Source organism: Argentina silus (assembly GCF_951799395.1).
Source record: "Argentina silus genome assembly, chromosome: X".
In the NCBI taxonomy this organism is placed as follows: Eukaryota; Metazoa; Chordata; class Actinopteri; order Argentiniformes; family Argentinidae; genus Argentina; species Argentina silus.
In genome coordinates this window covers 24881609-24897063 of record NC_139653.1, presented here as the reverse complement: position 1 = coordinate 24897063, position 15455 = coordinate 24881609, and the positions used below count along the sequence as shown (strand labels likewise).

At 43.1% G+C, this 15455-nt stretch overlaps 1 protein-coding gene across 1 annotated transcript in view; it reads right to left on the bottom strand.

Moving 5' to 3' along the window:
* Positions 1-4737: 4737 nt before the first annotated feature.
* arhgef17 (Rho guanine nucleotide exchange factor (GEF) 17) overlaps positions 4738-15455 on the bottom strand; it is a gene marked incomplete at its 3' end in the record, with an annotated part of 58328 nt that continues 47610 nt past the window's right edge. The window contains exons 4-24 of the mRNA XM_083695651.1: positions 13977-14093; positions 13357-13449; positions 13037-13213; positions 12835-12885; positions 12566-12675; positions 12017-12102; positions 10748-10866; positions 10433-10640; positions 10052-10125; positions 9687-9770; positions 9285-9388; positions 8929-9050; positions 8579-8698; positions 8089-8356; positions 7898-7984; positions 7555-7622; positions 7211-7359; positions 6913-7087; positions 6304-6399; positions 5822-6004; positions 4738-4952 (exon numbers count right to left, since the gene is read on the bottom strand). Of these exons, the coding sequence (XP_083551777.1) occupies positions 4738-4952; positions 5822-6004; positions 6304-6399; positions 6913-7087; positions 7211-7359; positions 7555-7622; positions 7898-7984; positions 8089-8356; positions 8579-8698; positions 8929-9050; positions 9285-9388; positions 9687-9770; positions 10052-10125; positions 10433-10640; positions 10748-10866; positions 12017-12102; positions 12566-12675; positions 12835-12885; positions 13037-13213; positions 13357-13449; positions 13977-14093 (2706 nt within the window). The remainder of the gene's footprint in view (positions 4953-5821; positions 6005-6303; positions 6400-6912; positions 7088-7210; positions 7360-7554; positions 7623-7897; positions 7985-8088; positions 8357-8578; positions 8699-8928; positions 9051-9284; positions 9389-9686; positions 9771-10051; positions 10126-10432; positions 10641-10747; positions 10867-12016; positions 12103-12565; positions 12676-12834; positions 12886-13036; positions 13214-13356; positions 13450-13976; positions 14094-15455) is intronic.

Below are 15455 nucleotides of genomic sequence, written 5' to 3'. Positions count from 1 at the left end.
CTACTTAATAATACATAAGTATGCTAAATTGTAATAGGCTATCTCATCTGTAAATGTAACAAAATATAACGCAAAAATAATAGGCCGCCGCAAGTAGCTACGCAACCATCCGGTTTAAGTAGGCAAATAGCAAAATGTATCCAAGATAACTGTCCACATTTCAAAACCATCAAGCCTCACGAGAGTAAGATTAGGCTACGCTAAATATTGTGCGAAAAATACATTGTAAAACTGCCAAACCACAGGCATAAAAGCGAACCTGTAGCCTAAAATAAAACATCACAAAGTACATAAACTTACCAGATTGGTGGATAAATAGGGTTAAATCAGTGGTCCGGGACGATCATCGTCAGTTATTTGCGTTCGCTGTAATTATAAATGCTATTTATAAAAACGCACAAGAAAATGCCGGTAGGAAGTACCCCTCGTGAGCTCCCCTTTGTGATCCAAAAATATTTAAATACAGTAAACTCGTTTGGTGATCTCACAAGCCGCTACGTCATTGGGTGAAATCCGAGTGAATGTGCGAGCGCGGGCCGGTTCTTCCCCCCCTGTTCCCTTCTACTCTCTCCGCGCGTCTCCGCTGTTGAGTCAATGCGGGGAATACACGCGCACCGAATTAACGGGCACGGGAGCCATCTGTGGGTAATCATCCGCCTCTCCCCGGCCGGTTCGCGCATCATCAGGGCTGCAAAACCATGACAACGGAGACTCTCATACACCTGCCCACCTAAAGGAATAATAGCCTGTATGATCATTGAGCGTCATTGAAACCAACATGATGAGAAAATAATGTCTTTAAGTAACAACTTAGATCCTCATAGAGTAAAGGATAGGCTACGATTCAATGGGCTTCCTCGATATCTGATTGAGATGTAGTGCACATGGTTTAAACTTAATTTTATGTTTGTAGATTTTATGTGGTTCAAAATTGTATAGTTCTCTCACTCAGACCATGACATTTTCCACTGGGCTGGATGACTGAGTGAGAGTCAATGACATACACTATCAACATCTCATTCTACTGAGAGATACTAGCCTATTGTGCATTTCGGCTCAATTGCTTGTGTGTCTTCATTCAACAAGGGTGTAAGCATATACATTAATTCCCAGCCCCCTCATACAAAACTAACCCACACATACTGGTCACACAGTGTGTGTGTGTGTGTGTGTGTGTGTGTGTGTGTGTGTGAGTGAATGAATGGCTTGCATTCACAAAGCCCATATCACAGTGCTGTCTATTGTGTTGGTATAGAAGAGTAGGCCTAACAGGTCACTAGGTTAGTGTTCACTGTTGCTCTGACATTCTCTTGCCAAACTGATTAATTAGCTAGGTTGGTTTTTGGGTGCTGCAGTGATGTCCACTTGTTAAGGTGTGTCAGGTCACTATTGTCACTATTACATCCCACCCCACAAACAAACACTAGACATGTAAAGAGTCTGGTACCAGTGAACTGATTTAATTACAAAGAGGAACCCACAGTGACCAAACAGAAACCACTACATACAGGAAGGAAGGAACTGTGAAATAGGCCTAACCATGGCCATAGCGCCTTTAGTGCTAGCCGGTCCACTCTCCATCAATCCCATTGTATAGGCCTACTGTAGAACCTGTAATATACCTCTTGTCACTAAATGCCACAAAATGACTGGGAGTATGGGTGTTAAAATCATCTCTAACGTTCTATTTAAAGAATTTGAGGATTATCAATTTTGTCAGTGTTTATCAAACAATCACATGCTCACACTTTCATTTCTACATATGACCACAGTTTACAGCACTGATGGCAAACTAATGGTATTTGGCTAGGCAGAGTGAAGAATGAAAGTGGTAACACTAAAATAGAGCACTATCACAATGGAATATTTGAACCACTTTACCTCAGCATCTTTATTTTCCAAAAAATAAGGCTGGATTATCCTTTACAGCCTTGAATATTTCATATAATATGCTTTTTTTTTTTTTTTTTAGGAAAATCTACTAGAGCTTCTTGTCATTTTGTACTCATTTGATATGCACCCCCCAGCAACGAAACATATATTGAAATATGAGAGATGGACTTCTTCCATTATCAGATATTCTTTGACCATGATGGCTGGAGGATGACAACAGAGACCATTTAGTGTATCTTCTTTTAAATTCGGTGACAGTTATAATTTAGATGTGACTGACAGCACATGCCAGAGGAAAAAATAAAACAAAACAAAAAACAAAACTTACACAAGTATATAAAAATATGCCATTAGATTCATATCAATTGCAGACCGTGGGTGCACTATTTACAGAAAAAAGGCAATATATACCAATATTTACATTACACAATAAAGGTTTCACATACTGGCAGAGAGGTTAGAATTACTGAAAGTTACTGTGATGCTTGATAATTAATGTAATGTGATGGTTAAGAAGTAGTGTGTATTGTAAATTCTGACGGTCATTGCCATGGTCATAATATGCTCAATTCTGCTTCATAATTTAGTATTATGAAAGCTAGCATGGAAATCTACTTCATATTATAGAATGTAGTATTTTTAAATGTGATGTGTAGCAGTGTATTTTCATGAACACAGAAAACAGAGGGAATGAGGAAAGCCATTGATAGAACGTGCAGAATAGACATTGTTCTAATAGTTTTATAATCCACAACTTTTCAGTCCATTTCATTTGTCGGGTAAAACATAGAAATACGATGGGTAGAACATATCTGACAATAATTCCTCACTTGGATAAAGAACAGAGCACTTAGCAGATACATAGAAACACAGGCCATACCACAAACGTCCATCTACAGAGGCACAGGGTATCAACAGACCAAGTAATCCAATTAGCAAATAGTCTCTTTATTAGTTCACAGTTGGAGGGTTAGCCTAATGCTAATGCGTTTGTATGGGGGAAACAAAGGTTAAATTGTAGGTGAGTGAGGTGGTTTTTGAGACTATATGGAATCAAATACAAATACCACTTAACCCAAGAGCTGAGGGCACACAGGGTGGCTGAGGGTGTGTGGGTGACTGGTCAAGCAGCTGTGTGTGTGTGTGTGTGTGTGTGTGTGTGTGTGTGTGTGTGTGTGTGTGTGTGTGGGTACATTGAGGATGCTGTTGGAACACTGAGGTCTTGTCCACACCCCAATACACTCTCTTTAAGCAAAACCAATACACATAAAACCCCTCTGATTCATTTAATACAGTAGCCAACAGAGTGTGAGCCACTCCATCTGCAATGGGACAGAGGGAGAGTGACATTGAAGGTTAACTATGTGTTTGTTTGTGTGTGTATGACAGCTTAAGTTATAGTCTCCTAAAGACAAGTGCAGAAGCTTAGCATTCATCCACCTGTCTGACTATCTCACTCACACCCACGTGTCTCAACTGATGATTTCAAATGCGATATTAGTTTATGTGTACATGTACGTGTGTGTGTGTGTGTGTGTGTGTGTGTGTGTCTGCATGCGTGCAAACACCACACATCAAGAAATCTCCTGTCAATCATTCTATCTGTAGGGTGTGCCCTCCTCTTTCTGAAACTTCAAAAAGAAAGAGTGAAAGGTACATATATAAATTAAGTGCTGTAAAAAGACAAGCTAAAATCCCAAACATAAATACTGTACATAAAGATCTCTGCTATCACAACCCCTATAAGGAATGTTTTCAATGCACTTTCACTCCAGTGGTGGGATGATGTTTAATGTTTCTATTTAAATAGAACACAAAGTGAAAAAAACCACAAAGTGATTATGTGTGAGAAAGAGGAGTATGTGTGTGTGTGTGTGTGTGTGTGTGTGTGTATATGTCTGCTACAGCATGGAGAGACTAGCTATGTTCTGTCAAACGAGTGAAGAGTGTCTGAGGGTAATTGTTTGTGTTTGTTATATAGTCTTAGTAGGTACCCTTGCCATATATTGCACATTGGTTACTTGTATAATGTTTTTCTTCTCATTCAGCTTTCACACTCTGTGTAAGTGGGTAAAAGTTTCCCCGAAACACTGAATGATACAGGATCAGATATTGAGTAATCTGATTCTAGATCTGTAGTCTGGGGCCATTCTCCTTCACTCCTCTCAGTCTAATGTGACCAGGGTTGGATTGGAAACATCAATCCTCCTCTCTCTCCTCTCCTTCTTCCTCAGTTGGAGAGATAGCATGGGGTTGAGTCCAAAGAGAGGGATTCAAATAATGGAGGTTTGATTCCCGTCCTCCAACCCTGAAAGTCCTTGTTTAATCCTTCCATCCTTCCTTCTGTCCTTTAGTGTTCTGTAGTCCACAATCCTCGCTCCACAATCCACTCCACTCTCTTTGTCTGTCTCAATCTCTCTCTTTATATCCATCTGTCCATTCTCTAAATCTCCCTCACTTTCTTCTTCTACTCTCCTAATCCACAATCTTCTCTTCTTGACCAGTCAGTCTCTCCATCTCTCCCTCTCCCAGTAAAGATTTTGTTACGACAAAGAGCCCACATGCTGAACAGTACAAGCAGAGAGCGCAATTCAACGCTGAAACACCATACACACACCACTCCGCAATTAACAATGCATCATCACATCATAAACTAACTAAAACAAAACCTGGTTTGAAGCTACCCTTTGTTTTTCAGTCCAGGGTTAACACCCACGCACAAAGAGACCAGAGGATTGAGCAGAAGACGAAAAGATCAAAAAGGGGAAGTGTCAGGAGGAGTAGGGTGGGGTTTCTGTGCGGCTTTCAGCTGAGGGAGGGGTTAAATAAATCCGTCCGGCTGGCTCAGACCCTCCACAGCAGTAAGTGGTTGGTACTGTCGTCCCGACCCACTGTCTCGCTGCTATTGGTCAGTCGGAAGTCCTCATAGCCATCACCCCCGGAGATCACCAGCTGATTGGTTTTCACGGGCAGGAGGGTAGAGGCTCGGCGGCGAGCGGAGTCCCGCCTCTGCAGACCCCCGTTACCCCCGTCAACGCTGCTGCTCTGGGATGGGTTACCTAGGAGACGGATATGTAAAGTCAGAAATCAGGAATATGGCAAATATAGAATTCTAGTTATTTGATAGCAGAACTGAAGCACTGATAATGTAAGTCATCATGTTCAATTAACATTACTGAGGGCTTAGTGTCTTGCCATTTGTATCAAATAAAGCAGTACCTCTGGAAAAAATAGAGAGTCCAATAGAGAGAAAAGAAATCTTCAAGAGAGGGTCTTCTATAGACAGACACTCTCCCGACAAATAACAAGTTTGGGTAGGTGGGGTTCAGAATCAAATGTATGTAGGTAACACAATGCTTTTCACAGAAAAGAATACATAAATAAAGGCAGAAAAGACAATAAAATTTAAACTAAAACCTCAAATGTAATAAAATGAATGAGCTAAAAGAACTGAGTGACCAAATGACTAATAGACCAGGAAGACTAAAAACAAAATAGGAATGGAAAGGATAGGTTAAAAAGGTCTAAAGATCTAAAGATCTCTATTAAAAATGTCCACAGTTTCAGCCCCCCTTAGGTACTTTGGCAGGCTGTTTCAGAGACTGGGGACATGCAAACTGAAAACTGCCTCTCCGTGCCTCTTTCTGGGCTTTGGAACAGAGGCCAGTGCCAGAGGACCTGAGGGATCTCCTGGGTACATACCTTAAAAGCATGGCTGACATGTAGTGGGAGATGCATGACCATAGAGTGATTTATAAACGAATAAAATAATCTTAAAATCAATTCTAATCCTACCAGGTAAATTAGATGTGTAAATTAGACATGTGTAATTTAGACAGGTGTAAATTAGACATGTGTAAATTAGACAGGTGTAAATTAGACATGTGTAAATTAGACATGTGGAAGTGTGTGAAAGAGAGGTCGTCACCTGTGGTATCTGTGGGCACTAGGGGGAAGTTGACATCAAAGCCATCTGGTAGTTCTATTGAGGTGAGGAACCGTACATGGCCTGTGTGTCCATGAGCTGAGCCCATGGGGGCAAGGGGGGATCGAAGAGTCCCTGCCGCTGTACCAATGCTCACGGCTGGGATAGCCAGTGTCAGGACCACCCCTGGAGAACCGTGAAGGGAAGTTATATAGGCTGTATCTTAAATGACTTACTCTTCCCTATAATACTTTAAAAAAAAAAAAAATATATATACACTTTTTTGCTATTTGCTACTCCCATGGCAAATATCAAATGACACCCTATTCCTCATATAATGCACTACTGTTGAACAGAGCTACTCTATGTAATATTTGCACCCTGTGATATTTGTATAATGGTTAAATCCTGCAGAGATTGATGTCGAATGCCATTAAGGAGTTAAAAAATGCAAAATGCAATCTGTAGTATCATTTCATTTTCACCTGCACTGGTGCCGATCCACAGCAGGTCCTTACAGGCCAGAAGAGCTGTGATCCTCAAACATGCTGCCTTATGCTGCCTTATGATCGCGTCTGAACCTAGGGGGAGGTAGAGAGGGAGTGGAGGATGGGGGGGGAGAGGCAGAAGGAGGGGGAGAGAGAGAGAGAGGGAGAGACAGAGAAAAAGAGAGAGAGAGGATCGGATCTGCGAATAGGCTTACATTATCCCAGCCGACAGGACATTATATTTAGACCATTAGTTAAAATGCTATAAAGGCTGGAGGAACGGTAATTACAAGTCATTCTGGACACACACACACACACACACACACACACACACACACACACACACACACACACACACACACAAGTAAGTACCAGTCTTCAGACAACATCTGCAACTGAAAAAACAGTATAAAGTGTGTATACTGTGAGTGTGTGTATGTGTGTGGAGAGAGAGAGAGAGACAGTTGGTTGCTCACTTAAATAGCAAGAAGGAAATGCCATCTAGTGGTTATGTGGTGTAGTGAGTTCACCTCAGTGAATGGTGTGTGTGTGTGTACTCTCAGTGAATGTGTGTGTGGGTATGTACTGTGAAATTGATTGTGTTACCTGCGAGCATCTTGTGCACGGCAGGAGCCACATCCACCTCACTGAGGCTCTCCCAGGTCTGGGCGTGGTACAGTCTCACCTGGGCACTGCCCTGTAGTGCCAGCCATACCCCCTGCCCATAGCTCACCATACAGGTAACACACCTGCTGCTGTCTGTGCCAACCTGGAACCAGTGCTGAGGAGGGAGAGAGAGGTTAGAACCATAGATATATAGAACACACACCACTGTTGCAACCCATCCATCCATCCATCCAGAAGAGAGACATAGACTAATTAGTGAAGCTATTAAAAGACGCACCTCCTGCACCAGAGTGGTTGTGTTGATGATGAGAACACGGTTCTGAGAACCACACCATAGTTTCCCTCCAACCGGGACCATCTTAGTGACTGGACTACTGGGCGTGCCCAAGCACAATGTCTGAGATGACTGGGCGTCCCAGAAACTACCTACAAAGAGAAAGAGGGAGGGGGGGTGGGGGTGCAGGATGGGGAATAATAATAAGAACTCAGATATCATCCCATGATTACTACCCCTTTATAGAGCATATCATTAATATAGTGCCTCCCTTTGATAGATCTGACCCATGTAATATGGCTGTGTGTGTGTCTGTGTGCGTGTGTGTGTGTCTGATACCAGTCTACCTGCTTCTCTCTGATAGACAATGACTTCTCCATTGGCCAGAGACACAAACACTTTGTTGTCCAGGTACCTGAGAGAGAAAGGGAGAGAAGGATGAGGAAAGAACATGGATAGAGGGAGAGAAAGAGAGGAAGAGGGGAGAAAGAGGAAAGAGAAATATATTCAGAATGGATGTGCAGCGCTGAGGCAATGACATTGTTTCTGTTATAAAATGATTCAATGACCATAATTTAGTTGTCATGTCTAACAAGAGTTATTTTATACCATGATATACAGTAAACACACACACACAGACACACACACACACACACACACACACACACACACACACAAACACACACTCACAGTATACACAGGATGGAGGCAGAGTGCTGCATCTTCATACTGTTTTTTCGGTTGCGGATGTTGTCTGAAGACTGGTATACGTGAATACTGAGTGAGAATAAAACACAGAGGTATATATGGTGTCATTGGTAATACTTTACAATTAATATGAATTGATAAACATGAATTATGTGTTATGTATGTGTGTTCACCATCCATCTTCTGTGCCCAACCACACTGAGCTTTGATAAGCCTCTGGATCGATACTAAGCAGATCTTCTAGGCTGGCTCTAGTGAAGGATCCCCGGGAGGATCGACGCATGGCTCTCCCATCCATGGGGCTCTCACTGTGGGCTCGACCTCCTCCACAACTCCCTAACCCTCCTGGAGCTCCATAGGGACTGGGCACCGGGTACTCCTGCTCCTCCTCACTACTGGTGGTCTCTGTAGCCATGTCCTTAGAGCCAGTGCCCTCTTCATCTGGAGAAGGAGAGGTAATAGATTGAGTGTGTGTGTGTGTGTATGTGTATGCTGTGTGAGTCAGAGAACTAGTCTACATATCCAAGTAATACCTACAAGCCCCCTCCTCATCTAGAGCAGAGAAAGCAAGGGAGAGTCAGCTGTGTGTGTGTATACAGTTGCCCTCTTGTTATCTAGGGGGAAAGGAAGGGAGCATGTGTGTGTGTGTGTATGTACACTCACTGCCATAGCTGGATGATATAGTAGAGTGGCTAGCTTGGCTCTGTAGAGTAGAGGAGGGGCTAGGAGAATCTTCGTCATCTGTGTCATCACTGTCGAAGGGAACTAGCTCTGGCCCCGCTCCTGAACACATTCGATATTCTTTATCAATGGATTAAATCTAGATAAATCTCTTTAGGGCAAGGCCTACATCTCAAATCATACACTGTTTCCCATATTGTGCACTACTTCTGACCACAGCTATAGGGAGTCCAAGAGTAAGTCAAAAGAATTAACTACTTGCACTGGGACTAGTGAATTACATAATAAATACATTTAAATACATAAAAATGGGTGGCATATTTAAATAAAACCTGAAGGGGGCTCCGTCAACTCCAGCGACGAATGAGAGATGGAGATGTGCAGTTGCTGCTGGGACAGGGCTGAGTGAGCAGGGGGGTGGGGAGCGGCAGGGGAGGGCTCTACTCCACGTTCCCTAGGAGACAAAGAATGCAGGTTACTGATTGGTTACTATTTTTGTACATCAGTGGGTGAAAGATCATTAAGTCATTGACTTGAAGAGTCATTAACAGGGTTGAATATCGGTGTGTGTGTGTGTGTGTGTGTGTGTGTGTGTGTGTGTTTATGTGTGTGTGTGTGTGTGTGTGTGTGTGTGTGTGTGTGTGTGTGTGTGTGTGTGTGTGTGTGTGTGTGTGTGTACATTACTAACCTCCCTTTTAGGCCTGGTACAGCTGCGATGCAGATGATTCTTGCTGAGCAGACAGCAATACAGGCTTCTACAGTAGGCTCATCTCTAATGTTTAGTAGACACACCTATGTGGATCCCATCAAACAAACATTATGTCATTTATTTTGGTGGGCTTAATTGCTTGGATATCAGTTTGTTGGTGTTTCTATTGATTTGTTGGTGAACATACAGTATTAGTTTACTGCCATTTTAATTGGTTTGCAGAAATAAATATTGATTTGCAGACATACCTTAGAAATTGGTTTTAATGTAGTATTGGTTTGTTGATTAAAGTGTGGGTTAGACGGTGTATACATTGGTTTGTTGGTGGTGAATGTGTTGATTAAATGGAGTATACATGTGTTTGCTGGTGCTAATACACACCTGACCCACATATCCATCGCTGTTACACACCCACACCTCACAGCTACTGTCTGGACAACTATGGCTTGGAGACGCACATGAGAACTGGGGTGGGAGACAGGCAGAGGTTTAGAATTAGTAGAACAGTTATTGTAATTGATATGTGGACCAGCGACCACATTCTACACTGACAGCTATCCCCGCTGTGATAAAGATACACTGAAACCAGGCCCTCTAAAGAGATGTAGCATTGTTGAATCTACTAACAGTCCGTTACCAAGGCTAGGCTAAGCAAGAGCCATATCTCTTGACCTACATTAAATACTGCTCTACACCCCTTTGCTGCTATGACAAAGAACCACTGAAACCTGGTCTGTGTCTCTCACCTGCATCCCACTGCGAGTCTTCATAATGGGGATGGCCTTCAGAAACTCTGGGTCCCACTGGTCCTTATTCATGGCTACAAACACAGACACAAGACAGGAAAATATGACATTACATTACAACCAAAACAAGTACAGTTCGCAACTTATTTTAGTCTGACACATAGACACCTCTGACTCAGTGCTAACATCAGTGGTTGGAGACAGATGTAAGTAAACAAACCACTGTTTACCACTGTTTGTTTGTAGCACATTGTGTGAACTACAGACTCTCTGTGCCAATAGACTACGTTCATGCTAAGGAAACATTGAAGTGTTTTTTGTAATTCAGATGAACTATCCCTATAATATATAACTAATGACAAAAAAATATATTTTTCTGACCAAGCTTCTTCTTGGCGTCCTCAAAGGCCTGTTCGAAGATGCTGCGTACGTCTGGGGAGCTGAACTCAAATACAAAGCTGTTTTCTGCTGAGGCAGTGGTCAGCTCAAGTTTGGTAGGAAGAAAAGTCATGCTGAACGCAAGAGACTGCTTCTCTGCCAGCTCCCTATGTACCGAGGCCATCAGATCCTTTATGGCATCATCCAGAGACTGAAAAACAAAGAGGGGGTGAAGAAGGGAAGGTTTATTTATCAAAATGGGTTGGTATGTGCGAGATAGGTGGGTTAAAGGTAGATGTGTGTGTGTGTGTGCAATACCTGGTGTGGGAAGCTGAGAGTCTCTGATAATTTGCTGATCTGCCCTAGTGTACTCAAATCTTCGTCTAGCCGACCAATCATCTTCTGGATAGTTTCTTTGTTCGTTGCCTGGGAGGGACCTTACAAACAGGCAAGTAACAATTAACTCTGACCTCTGATACACACAGAAAACTACACATCCCAGAAGTCATTAACTAGGATACCTGGGACCTGTTAAATCCTTTGAATGCATTAATCTTCCTCTCTTTCCCACTTTCCTTGAAGTTATCACTGATATATCATAATTGGGTATTCACCTGTCGAACCATGTTAGATTAGAAATTAAATGTAACTAAGGGAAAGAGATAGGGATGGGCATGAGTACTCGAGTACTCAAATAGACATTGAAACTCGAACAGACGTTTCAGACTCGATCTTTAACCAGAGATCACATTTTTCCTGCCTCCTACTGTAAATTCTAAACATGCTTGCTATTGATTTTGCAATGTAGATAAGCTAGGTTCTTCTATGTATTGGTTGTGACACAAAGCTCAGTCAGTGGTGAAATTCGAATGCATTGCCCCCTCCATTTTTGGGCTATTAACGGATGTGTCTGCCTCAGGCATGTAGGCTACACCTTTAAAGCAGGAAATATTTTGACCCTGATGTTCCCTAAAAGGCTGTACTATGTAACCCTGATCTAAAAGCTAATGGCAGGGGATGAGGGACTAATGGCAAGTAATAGTGTTGTCACCAAATGCAATAGGCTACCAGTTTGTATTAATTAATTCAAAGACATAATAACTGCCATGTTTCTTTCTCACGTCTCCGCTTTTCTCACCTCACCTAACTTTCTTCTGCTCACAGACCGTGCACACATCTTTGCTGCTGCTGCCTCCTGACAGAGTCAGCCATTACTGTTAAGTTGGTTGTGCTTCTGACTAGTTAGACTCACTACAGTGTCTGTTCTGATTCGGTTTTGCAGATTCAGTAGCTTCTATTAGGCTACAAATAAGGCAAATTAGTTATTTGGATATATTTTCTGTTAGACTAAGTTACTCTCATATTTGGCCAATGGTTTAGATTGCTGAAACGCAAGTCATGTTTTCTCTCATCCCCACTCTGTCTATCCACTCAATACACAGGAGCTGTGTTAAAGTTGCAGTTTTTTTTATTATTATAATTTTGTTATTATTATAACATAACATAAATAAAATTATGTGAGTACTCTAACATTCAAAACAATTCAAATGCCCAGGTATGCATTTCAAAGTGTCCAAAAAGCCTTACTTTTCACCATCTCCACGTCCTCTAGGGGAAGTTTCCAGAGAAACTTATATTTACTGGAGGTATCAATCACACTAGCAGCAGAGTACCTGATCGAGAGGAAGTGAAGGGAAGGGAAGAGAGAGAGAGAGAGAGAGAAAGAAAGAAAGAAAGAAATAGCGGTAAGTTTTGTGTGTAAGATAGGATCTTGGCTGAAGTTTGACTAAGAACAACAGCTTTTTCTTGATTATGCTTGAAGAGTTGTGCATAAAGAGACAGTGATGTCTCTTGTTCAACAACAGCCCTGGGGCAGTTAACAGGTCGGCAGTAGAACAAATGGACCCATGGTTCCATAGATGAACTGTATTAATGTTGTTGTTCTGTTTCAATGGTGAAAAGAGTAAAAGTCTTAGGCATGACCAATTCTATCTGTCCAGTCTCACACACTAATGAGGCTGCTATAACTATTGGGTATTTGTGCATGTGAGTGTTCACTGCTTATAGTATGTGTTTGTGTGTGTGTGTGTGTGTGCGCGTGTGCGTGTGCGTGTGTGTGTGTGTGTGTGTACTCACAGGCTCATTGAGCTGCGTCGAAGGGAACCAGACTTCCTCTTGAGTGTGGTGCAGATAAGAAGATCACTGAAGAGGAAGAGAGAACGGTCCTTTTTACCTCCAACAGTCTTCTACAGAGAGAGAGAGAGAGAAGAGAGTTTTGAGTTTAAACACACATTTGCTGTTCAATTAAAGAGTGAGCATCAAATAGTGGCATACATACAGTAGTCTCAAGGTAAAAAATATAAAATATCTGTGTGAAGTGTAATAATTCCAGAAGTGTGTCTCACCGCCTCCATGACCATCTCCTGCCTGAGAAACTTCCTCTGAGGGTTCAGGATCTGACACAAAAACAACATCAACAGCAAGAGTCAGGAGAAAAAAAACTGCTGTCAATTCATCTTCATATCATAATTTGATATATTTTTAATATCACACACACACACACACACATACACACACACACACACACACACACACACTCTCTCTTACATGTTCGATCCCCTCTATGTGAGCCTCTATCTCCTGCATGACTCTGGTCTCTCTCTCCACCTCCTCGGCAGAGCGACGCCCCTTATTGATCCTCTCAGCCAATCGCTTTATGTCTCTTTGTGCATCCAGTAGGAGGGGATGGTCTGGGTGGTCCTCAGGAGTGTGCTTCAACAGGTCCTACAACACCAACAATACAATACATGCCAACATGTATACTGTGATACACAACAAATACAAATGTGTTACTGTAGGTAGACTTTGACACATATGTAAGCCTACACAAAGCATGGGACTGGCTTGGCAGACAGGAAAGGACTCACCTTGACAATCAGCTCGTAGCGAGGGATCCTTTGGACTGGCTTAATCATCAGGTCCCCCAGAGCCTGCTTCTCCTTGTTCTCACGCATACTTTGCTATGAGAGAGAGATGGAGAAGGCAGTAGGAGAGAGAGAGAGAGAGAGGTGCAAACTTGTAGTCTGACACATAGTTCACATAGTCCAGTAGGTGGAGCTGTGGTTCAGATTATGATAACTGACACATCCTGTTACTGAGAAACGACCTGTGACTTTTTAACTGACATGATTCAGTCTGGACAAAGGTTAGCTATAGAGAGGAGAGGGAATAGACATTGACAGATAGGTAACAAAAGAAACCGACACAGAGGGAATCATTTAGTGATACACACACACACACAACACACAAACCTTCAGGGTGTACACACACAGATGTACACCTACAGCAACAGACACACAAACATATAGAGTAGTAGTACAAGTATATAGCAAGTGCACAGACAGAGAGCAAACATATACAGTATAGTAAATAAAGACACCGAAAAGGCATGTTCATGTGCCTACAGTATGCCTATCTACACACACATGCTGTACTCATATATGCAAACCCCCCCCCCCCCCCCCCACACACACACACAAACACTCACCTCTAGAAACTTGTGGAATGCTGGTTTGGCCTCCTTAGCAATTCTCACAGCGTCTTTGGCGTTCAAAAAGTTATCAATGTATGCTGAATAAATATTAGCAAGAATCTCTTTGGAGAACTGAGAGAGAGAGTGAGGGAGAGAGAATGTTAACATGTAAACAATGATGTCAATGTACAATTGTGAATCCTGCCCAGCAACAGGTAGTTGGCTCTGGTTGCGATTGGTCAATATCATTATACACAGGAAGATTCCAAACAGGCTAGAAAAATAACTAAATAATACGGCCTCAGCCTCAGTGAAAGGTAAGGTAACCACACACACACACACACACACACACACACACACACACACACACACACACACACACACACACACACACACACACACACGAGAGCAAGAAGAGATGGAATCATTGAGAGAAAGAGGGCAGACAGGAATAGACATTTAGAGCCCTCATGAAAGAAGCTACTCTCCAACTGTGAGGAGCGATACCAGGATGGAGAAAGGCCTCCTGTCATTGGTGGAGTGATTGTTCAGTTGCCCTCACACCTCTGCAGACACCTGTCATCCCTCCTCCCTCCAGCCCCTCCCTTCTTCACCACCAGAGACATTGTGCATCTGCTCTCCGCTTCCTCTCTCACCTTTTCTCTCTCCCTCTTTCTCTGGCTGTCCCTCTAGGCATCAGATGTCTCCTCCACCATGAACAATGCTACCTACACAGAGACTATACCAGACCCCTCCTACACAGAGACTATACCAGACCCCTCCTACACAGAGACTGCTGCCAGACCCCTCCTACACAGAGACTATACCAGACCCCTCCTACACAGAGACTATACCAGACCCCTCCTACACAGAGACTATACCAGACCCCTCCTACACAGAGACTGCTGCCAGACCCCTCCTACACAGAGACTATACCAGACCCCTCCTACACAGAGACTATACCAGACCCCTCCTACACAGAGACTGCTGCCAGACCCCTCCTACACAGAGACTATACCAGACCCCTCCTACACAGAGACTATACCAGACCCCTCCTACACAGAGACTATACCAGACCCCTCCTACACAGAGACTATACCAGACCCCTCCTACACAGAGACTATACCAGACCCCTCCTACACAGAGACTATACCAGACCCCTCCTACACAGAGACTATACCAGACCCCTCCTACACAGAGACTATACCAGACCCCTCCTACACAGAGACTGCTGCCAGACCCCTCCTACACAGAGACTATACCAGACCCCTCCTACACAGAGACTGCTGCCAGACCCCTCCTACACAGAGACTATACCAGACCCCTCCTACACAGAGACTATACCAGACCCCTCCTACACAGAGACTATACCAGTCCTGCCAGACCCCTCCTACACAGAGACTATACCAGACCCCCTCCTACACAGAGACTATAGCAGACCCCTCCTACACAGAGACTATACCAGACCCCTCCTACACAGAGACTATACCAGTC